This window comes from Carassius gibelio, chromosome B6, assembly GCF_023724105.1.
Source record: "Carassius gibelio isolate Cgi1373 ecotype wild population from Czech Republic chromosome B6, carGib1.2-hapl.c, whole genome shotgun sequence".
Classification (NCBI taxonomy): Eukaryota; Metazoa; Chordata; class Actinopteri; order Cypriniformes; family Cyprinidae; genus Carassius; species Carassius gibelio.
The window spans coordinates 830,959-844,152 of record NC_068401.1 but is presented as its reverse complement, the minus strand read 5'-3'; the positions used below and the strand labels follow the sequence as shown (position 1 = coordinate 844,152).

General features: G+C 37.5%; 1 protein-coding gene across 1 annotated transcript in view; it reads right to left on the bottom strand.

The window, feature by feature from the left end:
- Positions 1-3,499: 3,499 nt before the first annotated feature.
- LOC127959186 (uncharacterized) overlaps positions 3,500-13,194 on the bottom strand; it is an 11,445-nt gene continuing 1,750 nt past the window's right edge. The window contains exons 2-10 of the mRNA XM_052558206.1: positions 10,274-10,431; positions 9,725-9,869; positions 8,408-8,614; positions 7,101-7,315; positions 5,814-5,944; positions 5,440-5,567; positions 5,052-5,166; positions 4,831-4,907; positions 3,500-4,357 (exon numbers count right to left, since the gene is read on the bottom strand). Of these exons, the coding sequence (XP_052414166.1) occupies positions 4,841-4,907; positions 5,052-5,166; positions 5,440-5,567; positions 5,814-5,944; positions 7,101-7,315; positions 8,408-8,614; positions 9,725-9,869; positions 10,274-10,431 (1,166 nt within the window). The 3' untranslated portion in view covers positions 3,500-4,357; positions 4,831-4,840. The remainder of the gene's footprint in view (positions 4,358-4,830; positions 4,908-5,051; positions 5,167-5,439; positions 5,568-5,813; positions 5,945-7,100; positions 7,316-8,407; positions 8,615-9,724; positions 9,870-10,273; positions 10,432-13,194) is intronic.

The following is a 13,194-nucleotide window of genomic DNA, read 5'->3' as shown; positions in this document are numbered from 1 at the left end:
ATTTATTGAAATTTCTGTAAATGGAAAGCTTATTTATTCAGCTTTCAGGTGACGTATAAATCTCAATTTTGAAAGATTTACCATTATGATTGGTTTTGCGTGTAAAGTGTTTAAAATGTTTGTTTTTTTCGCAGTGTCTAAAGGACGAGTGACGGATGACTCTCTGGCTTCCCAGAGTTCCTTGCAGGTGGTGGTTTCCCGCAGGGGGCGTGGCCGGCTGGAGAGCCCGCCCTGTAACCGATACGCAGGTGATTGGAGCGTTTGTGGGCGGGACTTCCTGTCAAACGACGAGGCGGATTACGACGAGGTGGCGGACAGCGAGAGCGACTACGACATTGAGGAGCCGAAGAACAGTGACGTGTGGACGTCTCCCGACGGTTTGTACGTGGACGAGTTTGCACTCGATTTTGACGCTCCGTTCACGTGCAGACTGAGTCTGAAAGACTTCGACACGCTGATTTCAGATCTGGAGAAAGAGTTAGCCAAAAAAATCAACATCTGCCTCTGAACCGGACTGAATCTGTGCGTGTTCCTCATTTTGAGCTGAGCGCCCAGCAGATGCATTTTAATAGAGATAAATGTAGAGTCATTAAAAAAATGCTTCTGTTGCACAGTACTGAGACAAAAGACAACCACAAGCTGCCACAGAAATGCCAACATGAAAATAAATACTGTATTTTCCAGTAAATAAATTGCATCGTTAAGAGAAGAAAAAAAAACATATGTAAGATGCATCACATTTTAGAAAATTCAGAAATATTGTTTCATAACAGTAAATAAAACTAAATGTTTACAAACATTTTACAGATATATTGTAGATTTTAAAATAATAAAGTTAATTGAGATTTGTAAAGAGATATAAACTCAGGAAATATGAGATATAAACTTTTAATTCTGAGAAAAAGAGTCTAGGATTGTGAGATAAAATGTTGTAAATGCCTTTTTTATATTGCAGTGGAAATAAAATTGCGGAAAAAATAGAATTATGAGAAAATTTCCGAGAAAAAAGTCTTAAAAAATTAAGTTGGAATTAAGTTTTTTTTTTTTTGCAGAAACAATAGTAAACAAAAAGTAGAACTACAAGATATATAAATTTTAAGATGTACTATAAACTGAGAATTCAGTTTTTTTCTTTAAAATTGCAAGTTTATATCTCACAATTCTGAGTTTATATCTGGCAATGTTGATAAAGACTCTTGTCACAGAATTTGTGAGAGTAAAATTCAAAATTGTGAGTCGCAATGAGCTTTATTTCACAGACAAACAAAAATAAAAGTCACAATTCTGAGTTTATAAAAATAGAAATTCTCAAAGTTCTGAGATAAAAAAGGCGCAATTTCCTTTTTCATGTTTTTATATTGTGGTGGAAATGGCCTTCCATAAAAGTCACAGCACATTTCAGAAGATAAAAAATGTCACTTACACTCCGGAAAATATGGTAAATTTACTGATTGATAAAATCAGTTTTTTTTCCCAAAGAATTGAAATGTAGCCACGCAATAAATGTTTTGATTGTTGGGTATTTGTGCCCAATCACAGCGTTTCTGGTGCGTTTTGAGACGTGTGTAAACCCTTGATAGCAGCTACTGTAACATAATACCAACAAGCACAAAAACTCAGATTGTTCTTCTACTGCGTATGGATTATTATAATATGCTATGTAGTGCATTATAACACAGTATAAACACTAGCTGTTAATGAGGTGGCTGGTGCTGAAGGACGACGGCAGGCGTTTGTGTGAAGTTTCTCTTATTTAAAGCTCTGTGTACGACTCTTATTCCAGAAGTCTGGTTTGTGACGACCAGCAGCGTTTGGGCCAAGATTTCATCACTCTTTCCAGCAGGACATTCCTTTACATGCATTTCTCCGCCAGACTCACTTTGGCAGCGACTGCGTAAAGCCTTAGTTTTACTTTACAGAATTATTTTTTCCTGTGTAATGTTTAACGGAGAACGTATTTATTACATTCCCTTGAGATCTCGTCATAGGAATGTTCTGGGTTTGAAACAGCCTGACAGCATTTGTGACATAATGTTGATTTGATTTTGAGAAGCCAAAGACAAAATTTGACATAATGGGGATTCTGTAATTGATGTTATTTAAAGGTAAAGTGTTTAATTTCTAACTCAAATGGAAAAGCAATGAGAGCTTTTCCTAAACACTTGTTCTGTTTGTCATTGGTCAGTCAGACAGATAGCTCCGCCCTAAACTCACATGATTGGATGAATCAGAAGAGCACTGTTTTAAAGTGTAACAATGTGACAATAAACAGAATTTGAAGTAATTCAAAAGTAACCAAAAAATGATCATTTGTAACTTGTGTTGAATCCAGAATATTCGTTTAAAGCTGAATTTATGTTTGAGATGCCAATCAGTAAAATGAGAGATATTTAATATAGTGTTAATTTTGACTGACTTTGCACAGTTCATTAAGCCAAAATGTTTTTTTTTTTTTTTTTTTTTCATGTTTGTTTTAAAAAAAAAAAAAAGTTCTCACTCATTTTTAACCTTGTGTCTTTTATAACCTGTATTATTAAGCCAAAGACTGTTTGTGTGATGATTATTGCACTTCTGCGTCTAGTTTTCTGGATTGTGCTTGTGCTGCTCTTGCTGATTTGAGATCAGTCTGTTACTGAGAGCAGCTCTATGTTTCATTTCTGAGCGCGGTACAAATAATCTCAACTGTGATTTGATTCTAAAAGCCACAAATGGAATAGAAAAGCCATGACTGAGCTCACCAGCTCCTTATGCAAACCCTTTGACATGTTTTATTGGAATTCAGTTTTGTTTAGTTGTATAAACAGTATTATTATAATCTATTATTGCACCTGTAACATTCAGCACTTCTGTCTGTGCTCATGCATAGCTAAAACGCAGTGTGTGTGGATGAGATGTACCATTCAGTGTTATGTTAAAAGAAATAAAGCACAGTATTGCGTTTCTACGATGTGTGTTTTGGGTGAACTGTTGCCTTAAAAACTTCACTTCATTCCAAGCCTGAATGCTGTTATGTTCACCAAGGATATATCAGTTTTGTTTGCTATGAGTCAGACTCTGAAACCTCTAAAAGTGTGTTTAATTTGTGGCACTGATGCTGGTCAGTGTGTGTGTGTGTGTGTGTGTGTGTGTGCTGAGGTTTGGACTGAAGACTGTCGAGTTGATTCTGAATGAGTCACAGTTATGCAATATGTAATAATAAACAAATAATAAAAAGCAATGCACACATGATTCAGCACGTTTAGTTGTGTTTGGAAAAGAACACTAGTGCACTTGCAAAGCACAGACAGTTACGCATTTCTAAATGTGTAATGTCTGTATTAGAAATACAAAAAGTTAAATGGTATTCAGTGCATAATCAGTAATGAAGTTTACTGTATAGCTTAGAATTAATTCTAAAAAATGTAAAGCATAGTGGACAATTGTAAAATCTGTTGGGCAATTAACAGTGTTATAAAGAGTCATAATCCATTACTGCAATATCCATAAAACAGAGACAGAGTTCTGAACCTGCATGTTTTATTTGATCTGCACTGATGCTACAAAGAAACGAATACAAATACTCACAATAAAACAAACAACCTCCCGCTTCTGCATCACATCTCGCTTTCTGAGAAACAAACACCTTCAGAAGAACAAACCAAGGACAGGACACTCATCTAAACCACACAAACCTAACGATCTCGAGACACCTCGCTGTATAAAAGTACTAACACCAGCCAAACTGCAACGCAGATATGAGAAAATATGGACAAGATTTGGTGGGAAAAATAATTATGGAGGTGAGATTTTCCTGAGTCATATAGTGGAATGAAGTGAAAACCAAAAACTCATTGAATATAAAACATGAAACTCCCTTCATCTAAACGTCATCTTCTGGTACGAGAAAGAAACAGAAGTGTATTTGAACTGTTCTTTAGTCAAACAAAACACACGAGAGAAAGAAATCATTTGGTGTTTCATTCCTTGGCTGAAGTCTGAGAACGCTGGCCAATCAGAGCAGAGTGCTGAGCTGTCAATCATCGTGATGGATGGCTGAGTGGGAGTGGCTTCGGGCCTCACCTGATTTATCTAAAGGATTCACAGAGATGAGAATCGGAGGGAAGAAACACATCAAACTAACAAACTCCATTCAGTGTGCTGTGTTTCCGTGGAGGAGACACCAAAAACATCCACTTCCTCCAGAACGGGAAAAAGGAAATAGTTGGGTGTGCTATTGCTCGCTCAGCTGCTCTCTCCGTGATTGGAGGGCTGGTTTGGGGATGGCGTCTGGGACGGGTGGTTTATGGCGGTCAGTGAGTGGGTCACCAGAACCAGACCCTCCAAACCCGCTGCCACTCAGGCCAGACCTGACGGGAACCTGCGGGAGAGGTCAAAGGTCACCATACAGACAAGTGACACACACTGGGATGTGATCAGCATGAGATAGAGGGTTGTGAAAACTGGCAGCAAGAGGATGTGTATTGTAGCAGTGTTACAAATATTAGAAACAACTGGAAACTATAAAAACAAAAACGTTTTTGATCATTGAAATAAAGCTGAAATAAAATACAAATATTAGGTGAAATTTTTTTTATGTTGAAATGTTGCATTAGCAACTAAATAAAATATTACATAAAAAAATATATATATTGATGATTTAAATGTATATATAAATGATTTAAAATATATAAATAAATACTATAATAGTAAATTAATAATACTGGTCTCTAAATGGTCAGATAAATAAAATAAAACTGAATGCTGAGGGAGGGTGTGGTTATCAGGGGTCAAAGGTCAAATCAGCAGAGAGAGAGAGAGAGAGAGAGAGAAGAGCGTCTGATATTCTTTTACCTGCTCTGCTTTAGGCATTGATTTTGTCTTGGGGGGCGGAGCCAGTCGTGATGGCCTGCAGGGATTGGTTGACTTGGCTGCGTAAGAGAAGCAAATGGGGCGGGGCTCAGAGTTAAACTAATGTCATGTGACTATGTGGCGGTGTTACTATCGTGGTGTAACAATTAATGAAAATCAAACATGATGCGCTTGATAAACATTAAATATGATTGTGATCGTACCTGTATGTGGCGCCGTTAAGCGCAGGATGAACCTGCTGCTCCATCAGACCCCAGGAACCCGATGACACAAAGAACTCCTTATTGACACAGTTCCTCAGACTGTCAGGAATCCGGCCTGAGAAACAAAAAGAGTGTTTTAATCATCAGATCAGCTTGTGAGTGGATGAATGAATCAATTAATGTGAGTGAGTGAATGTGAGTGAGTGAGTGAGTGAGTGAGTGAATGGATGAATGAATGGGTAAAGGAATGAATGAATATGAGTGAATGAGTGAATCAATGAAAGAAATGAATGAATGTGAGTGAGTGAGTGAGTGACTGAGTGACTGAGTGAATATGAGTGAATATGAGTGAATTAATAAATTAATGTATGTGAGTGAATATGTGTACCTGTGATGGCTCTGCGAATCTCTGTAGCGGCTGCTTCTCTCATCTCCAGAGACGCCTGCTCGCTGTACCAGGCTGTGTGCGGTGTACAGATCAGGTTAGGAGCATCTTTCAGAGGACCCTGCGCAAAACTACACCACACACACACACACATACACACACACACAACTGAGCATTGATATCATACTGTAAAAATCATCAAAGAAATCAGTGCATCAATATTATCACAGGAACAGTCAGAGGACTGCATTGGTGTCTTTCTGACCATTCCCACTGAACATATTCTCTCATGTGAGGAGTTTAACAGTGGAATAATTAAGACGTTCTTAAAAAAATTATTCAAAATGTTAATAAAAAGTGAATGTGTTGATGTTCACCTGAAGGGTTCGGTCTCGTGGACGTCGAGAGCTGCTCCTCGTATCCGGCCCTCCTTCAGCGCCTGAGCCAGAGCCTTCTCATCCACCAGACCTCCTCGAGCCGTGTTCACCAGGAACGCCCCCTGACGCATCTGACACACACACACACACACACACACACACACACACACACACACACACACACACACACACACACACACACACACACGCACGCACATACGCACACACACACACACACACACACACACGCACACACACATACACGCACGCACGCACATACGCACACACACAAACACACAATGAGGCAGAATCGCAGAGATGGCCAGATTCACTCTTTACAATCAGTTCATTCTGCTGGCAGATTATGTAAACTGGAGGTCAAAAGTTCAGAATAATTGAAGGGATGTTTCACCCAAAAATGAAAACACTCACCCCCATGTCGTTCCAAGCCTGTAAGACCTTCGTCCATCTTCAGAACACAGATTAAGATATTTCTGATGAAATCTGAGAGCTCTCTGACCCTCCTTAGACAGCTACTCAACTGAAATGTTCCCAGGTCCACAAACATAGTAAGGACATCAGTAAAATAGTCCATGTGACATCACAGGTTTAACCACAATTTTACAAAACTACGAGAATACTTTTTGTTCAGTAAAGAAAACAATAATTAAATAATTTATTAAGTAATTTTTCTCCCCAAGTTACCATCACAAGTAAACAGCGCTCATTACTATTTTCCTGATGTGCTTGCTGCGTTTCCATGCATTGATCGTGGTAATATCCTTGCTGTCTATGGAGGGTCAGAGAGCTCTCGGATTTCATCAGAAATATCTTACTGTTTTCTGAAGATGAACAAAGGTCTTATAGGTTTGGAACGACATGAGGGTGAGTAATTAATAACACAATTTTCATTTCTGGATGAACTTTCCCTTTAAGATTTGTAATGTTTTAAAGTATCTTCTGCTCACCAAAGACTGAAGAGCAGTAAATCATCATATTATTCTGATTTCTGAAGATCATGTGACACTGAAGACTGGAGGAATGATGCTGAAAATACAGCGGTGCATCACAGAAATACATTACACTTTAACACAGATTCACATAGAAAACAGATATTTAATATTGTAATAATATTTCACATTTTTTACAGTATTTTGGATCAAATAAATGCAGCCTCTGTAAACAGAAGATACTTCAAAACATTACAAATCTTGATTACAACCTTTGAGCGCCAGTGTACCTAACTACACAAACTGAGGCAGTGCAGCGTGAGCAGCTGATAAAGACCTGTTTGATGGTGAAGTCGTTGATGAGGTGATGGTTGTGTTCGTTCAGGTTGCAGTGCAGCGAGACGCAGTCGCTCTGATAGAGCAGATCCTGCAGAGTGTAAACACGCTGAACACCGAGCGAGCGCTCCAGACCGTCCTGCAGGTACGGGTCGTAGAAGATCACATTAAAGCCAAACACTTTAGCCCTGACGGCGACGGCCTGCCCCGAACGACCTGCCACACACACACACACACACACACACACACACACACACACACACACACACACACACACACACATACACACAAACACACACACACACGATTGATCCTTTAATGGGGAAAAAATCTTACTGACTGTAAGAGAGATGTGTGAGAAGTCTATATATATATATTTACCAGGTTTATTCAAAAACTATATCAATAATTACATTATTTTTTTATTAATACTATATAGAAATACTATTTGTATTTATATAATTTAATAAATTAATTATTATTTATGTTTTGTATGAAAGTTATTGATAAAAGTATAGAGACCTCAGAATCCATACTGGATTATACATATATAATTATTTCATAATTATAGAATTTAAATATTCATCACTACAGTAATAGTTAAAAAATTATATGCATTTTCTAATTATATGAACGTTTCCACCAACAAATTGTGAATCACAAATAACTTTCATACTAACCTTTATTCATAAATTCCAAATAAAATAAATAAATAAATTTTAATAATTTTTAATAATACATAATATTTTTATATTTATTATTATTTTCCTTGTAACAGTTGTGCTTGTGTCCACTTTGGTTTTCTTTCTATCATTCATGATTATTCTACTCTGGTAATTAAAATGCCGTTCATATGCATATCCACTAATTGTTAACAAAAAGCACACATGTAAGAAGAAGCTGACAATATATACTTTTTTTTATTAGTGACACTTAGTCTGGATTTGAAATATTTATTTGAATGTGGCAAAAAAAAACTTTATTTGAATATGGCAACATAATATCGCACTTTACAGTATTTCTATGAATAAATCCTTGAGAGAGACTATCAGCCAATCACTGTGTGCATAGTTAATAAGCTTGATGACATCTCCATAGCAATTAGCTCAGCCCCGCCCCCTTTCTCTGAGCTTCACCCTTCTCTCTATTCCTTAGTAAGAGTTTGTCTCAGAAGCTTTGTGAATAGGTTTTAAGAGGAAACTCTTTAACTGCTATCTTAGATGTCAAATGTTTTGTTAATCCAGACCCTGAACTGTCTCTGCTATAGTTCAGATTTCAGAAGGGAAGATCTCAACCCTTGTCTCTCACCGAAGCCGATGAGTCCGAGTGTTTCTCCGCGGATGCGTGCGGCTCCTGAAGCCACTTCCCGGATCTGTTCCACGCTCTGAACACGTGTGCCCTCCCGCAGAGCCTGGTACAGCCACGTGTTCCTGCGGTACAGATTCAACACGTGACACAGCGTCGAGTCGGCCGTCTCCTCCACCGCCGCCGACGGGATGTTACACACCGCGATCCCTGAACACACACACACACACACACAGCTGCTCAGAAACACTGACAAAACATCATAGAACAAAGAAAGAAGCTGTGGTTTACAGTGAATTTATAACAGCTAAGGGGCGTTGTTAAGCAGAGTGACTAAAACCACAATAGCTGTTATAAATTCACTGTAAACCACGGCTTCACGAGGCTTACTGCTGTTATAAAACTGTTATTCCATATACTTAGTAAGGTTTCACAGAATAAAACAGAGCAAATAAAGTGTAAAGATATTAATAAAAACAGTATTCTTCCACCAAACAATGTAGCTCCTCACAAACAGTTGTGATTGCAACAAAGTGGTTGCCGAGCAACACACAAACATAAACAAAGGTGAATGTTACTTTGTAGAGTCATTTACAACAGCTTTGAACTCAGCTCAGCCAATCAGAATCAAGCACCGGAACAATACGTTTTATAAATATCAGTCACCACTTTGTATCTCTAATAATATAATAAGATTGCAACAATCCAAAAATATAATGCAATGCAATCCAATGATGATTGAGAGATAAATTGTTCTCTATGTGAATCTTCGTTAAACAGCTGTATTTTCAGCATCATTCCTCCAGTCTTCAGTGTCACATGATCTTCAGAAATCAGAATAATATACTGATTTACTGCTCAAGAAACATTTCTGATTATTATCAATGTTGAAAACAGTTGTGCTGCACAATATTTTTGTGGAAACCGTGATTGATTTTAAGGATTCACAGATAAAGAGAAAGTTCAGAAGAACAGCATTTATTTGAAATAGAAATCTACTGTAACATTGTGAATGTCTTTATGACACTTTTGATCAATTTAATGCATCCTTGATCAATAAAAAGTAAAGCTGTAATAAAATTTATAAAATAAAGGAAAGTATTAGATAAAAAAAATAAACCAAGACACGAGAAGCTCCAGCTGAAGCTGAATTACACTAAAATAGCTTTTACTGGATAAAAAACTATCAGTCAGAAACAGAAGGTATGGATGAGATCAAAGTTTGACCTTTAGACCGTAGAATCAAATATGATACAATATGCATAACTGTGTTTGTTTGATTTGATTGTGTAGTTGATAGTCAGTGTTGATGTTGATTACCCAGCTCTCCGGCTGCTTTAATGTCGATGTTGTCGTATCCGCTGCCCATGCGGATGATGATCCTGAGCGCTTTGAACTTCTCCAGATCTTCTCGTGTCAGTGTGATGCTGTGATACATCAGAGCACCGATCGCCTCGTTTAACACCTGAGACACACACACACACACACACACACATACACACACCATCATCATGATTTTTTGGAAGCTGGTCTGAAGAAGCATTATTTTCTGTAACTAAAACCAAAACTTTAAATGAAACATAAAAATAAAAAAAAATCTAAAATAAACAAAGTAAATGTGAAATGTTGCTTTGAAAAATGATTTTTTTTAAAGGTAACTGAAATCATTGAAATATACAAAAACAACAAAATTAGTAAAAATGAAATAAAAACGTGTAAAATGTATAGACATTTAAAAAATATATATATAAAATGACAAATACATGTGTGTGTGTGTGTGTGTGTGTGTGAGTGTGTGTGTGTGTGTGTGTGTGTGTGTGTGTGTGTGTGTGTGTGTGTGTGTGTGTGTGTGCGTGTGTGTGTGTTCACCTTCTCGTGGATCTCCTGTGTGGTCTGGGCGTCACAGAAGGCTACGGTGGCCAGATCTTTGAGGATGGGCATCTCCACAGTACAGTCCCGACCGTCCAGCAGAGCCACCAGAGGACGAGGATGCATCGGGCCGTTCACACTCATCTGAGGCCTGATACCTGCACACACACACACACACACATAGAGTACTTATTAAAATAAATTTGTATGACCTTATAAGAATTCTCTTGACCAAAATCATCACTGACTTTAAACACAATCAATAATTCTTATTTGTATATATTTGTTGTGTTCACCTGAAACAGATTAAGAAATTACTGTCACTGGAACGTGTTTGCAGTTTGTCATAATCAAATAAAAATGATAAATAATAACTGAATTATCAACATGATTCACTCAGTAACAACTAACACACACAATACTGATGGTCTTCATCTACATGTACTGATTCAGCATTTCAAACAAAGCCCAATATTCTGATTATAAAGCGAGTTTGTGCATCTTTATTTACAATCAATGATTTGAACTTATATATCTATAATGCATGACCTGAATACTTTTGGGGTGTCACTGTATAAGAGACAAGAATAACAGAGGAAGAGAGGATTAAAAACTCATGATTAAAAAATAAAAATGAAAAAAGAGAAAAAGAGGGTGACATACAGGCGTGTGGATATTCAATATCCAGGAGCCGTTCAATTTACACCGCATCAATTATTCATCCAGAGACACAGACTTCATATCCAGACCCAACACTGACTGCATCACAAACATCATCAGTGAACAGGTTTATTCAGAAGCAGCAGATGAATGTCTATGACTGGAAAAACCCTAACTCGGCCTGATCTGACCTGGAAAGATAAACTCACATCTCACTGAGGAACCTTGTGTGTGTGTTACTTAAGATTACATAACCACACACACACACACACACACACACACGTCTCTAATCGCTTCCATACTTGTCTTCACTACCCATAATGCACCGCAGTCACAGGTGTTCTGGACATAAGCAGGTTTAGATGATCCTCCAATGGGTCACATGTCTCTCTCTCTCTCACACACACACACACACACACACACACACACACGTGTCACTGACCTGCGGCGAGCTCCATCCTGCGGTCAGACTGATCGGTGTGTGTTCACCGGTGAGCGGCGGACGCTGCTCTGTTTAAAAGCACCTTTAATAAACTGCTTATGAAACCAACCAATCGAGAGAGAGTTAAAGACTACCAGCAGCCAGAGCTGGGCACCACCCTCACACACACACGCACACACACACACATACACACACACACACACGCACACTCACACACACACACAGAGACACACAGAGACACACACACACACACTCCTCATTTACACACATCATCTGTCTGATTACACTGTAATGAAAATGGATCAATAATGACACATACATAGAAAAAAGAAAGAAAGAAAAGACAAACCAAGTTAGGAAAAGAAAGATTGCAGGAGAGGAATGAAGGACAAATCTATGATGACTGGAGAAACTCACTGAATTTTCATATAATGCTGGAAATGGAATCTGTGTCTTTAAGTTGATTTGTGAGCTTTTCGTTAGCCTAGCATTGAAACCGCAAACATTACTCTGAATATTTCAATGTTGAAAGTCAGTCTCCTGAACACCAACAACCTTCAGCCTGACAAACTCCTCATGTGCATTAAACACTCAGAAGAACCCAAAGATCCTTCACGGATCACCGGAGGACTGGAGAACCAGCCTAACACAGAACATCGTTTCACTTGAGAGAGTTTTCTAGAGACTCTCAGTGTGTGTCTCAGTCGAGAGGACTGTGTCTCTGTGTATCCTATTAACACTAATGAGATTTTAGGCTCTAAGACTCTGAATAAGCATGCAGTGTGCTCAGCTCAAACTGTGAAACACACACACACACACACACACACACACACACACACACTACGGTTCTTGTAGATTAAATGTAATGCATAATCATAGACCCTAAATGGTTGAATGTCAGCAAGAAAAGGCCAGGGTTAAATTGCTTGTAAAGAACTTCAGTCTTACTCTGAACTTAATGATTCAATTCTTGTAGTTCAGCTGGGATCACACACGCTGAATCGCACTAGATAGGGTGTATATATAGTCTCCTAATCTGAAAACAGAGCACTTAGCTGAATCTGCTAATCCAAATATCCAAATAATTTAAAGTCTGCTGTTAGCCGGAGTTTCAAATGCATGCTTCAGGAAGTATCTAATTAAGAATTACTAAAAACAGTTGGCATATTTTGCATTTACGGTCTACACAATCCATATTAATCCTGGGTAATGATTAATCGTGATTAATCGCATCCAAAATAAATGTTTTTGTGTACATGTTATATGTGTGTGTTTTTATGAATATATAAATGCACACACATTATATTTAAGATAAATTCTATAAATATATACATGCAACTCCATGTAAATATTTTTTTTAAATATACTGTATCTGTGTGTCTTATATATATATATATATATATATATATATATATATATATATATATAGTTTTTGGATTTTTGGATGCGATTAATCATTTCCCAGCACTAATCCATCTTACTAATGTAATAAAGTCTCAAATGAAATTTAATATAAAATGCAGAGCAGTAAAAAGTACAACATTATGTTTTGGAATGTTGTGAAGTAGAAGAAAAACTGATAAACTACAGACAGTTTGAAGGAAGTCTAAAAATACTTCACTACTGCCTCTGCTAAAAACGAGGAATATGTAGAGTACATCTGAAGCGGAAACAAAGAATAAACAAGGCCTAAACATCAACAAGCACAAACTACACTCTAAAAAAATGAAGAGTTTAATGATAAAACTACAGTAAAAACCTGTTAATGGTTAACGGTAAGTTCCCCTATTATATACGGTTAAAAACTGTATTGGACATT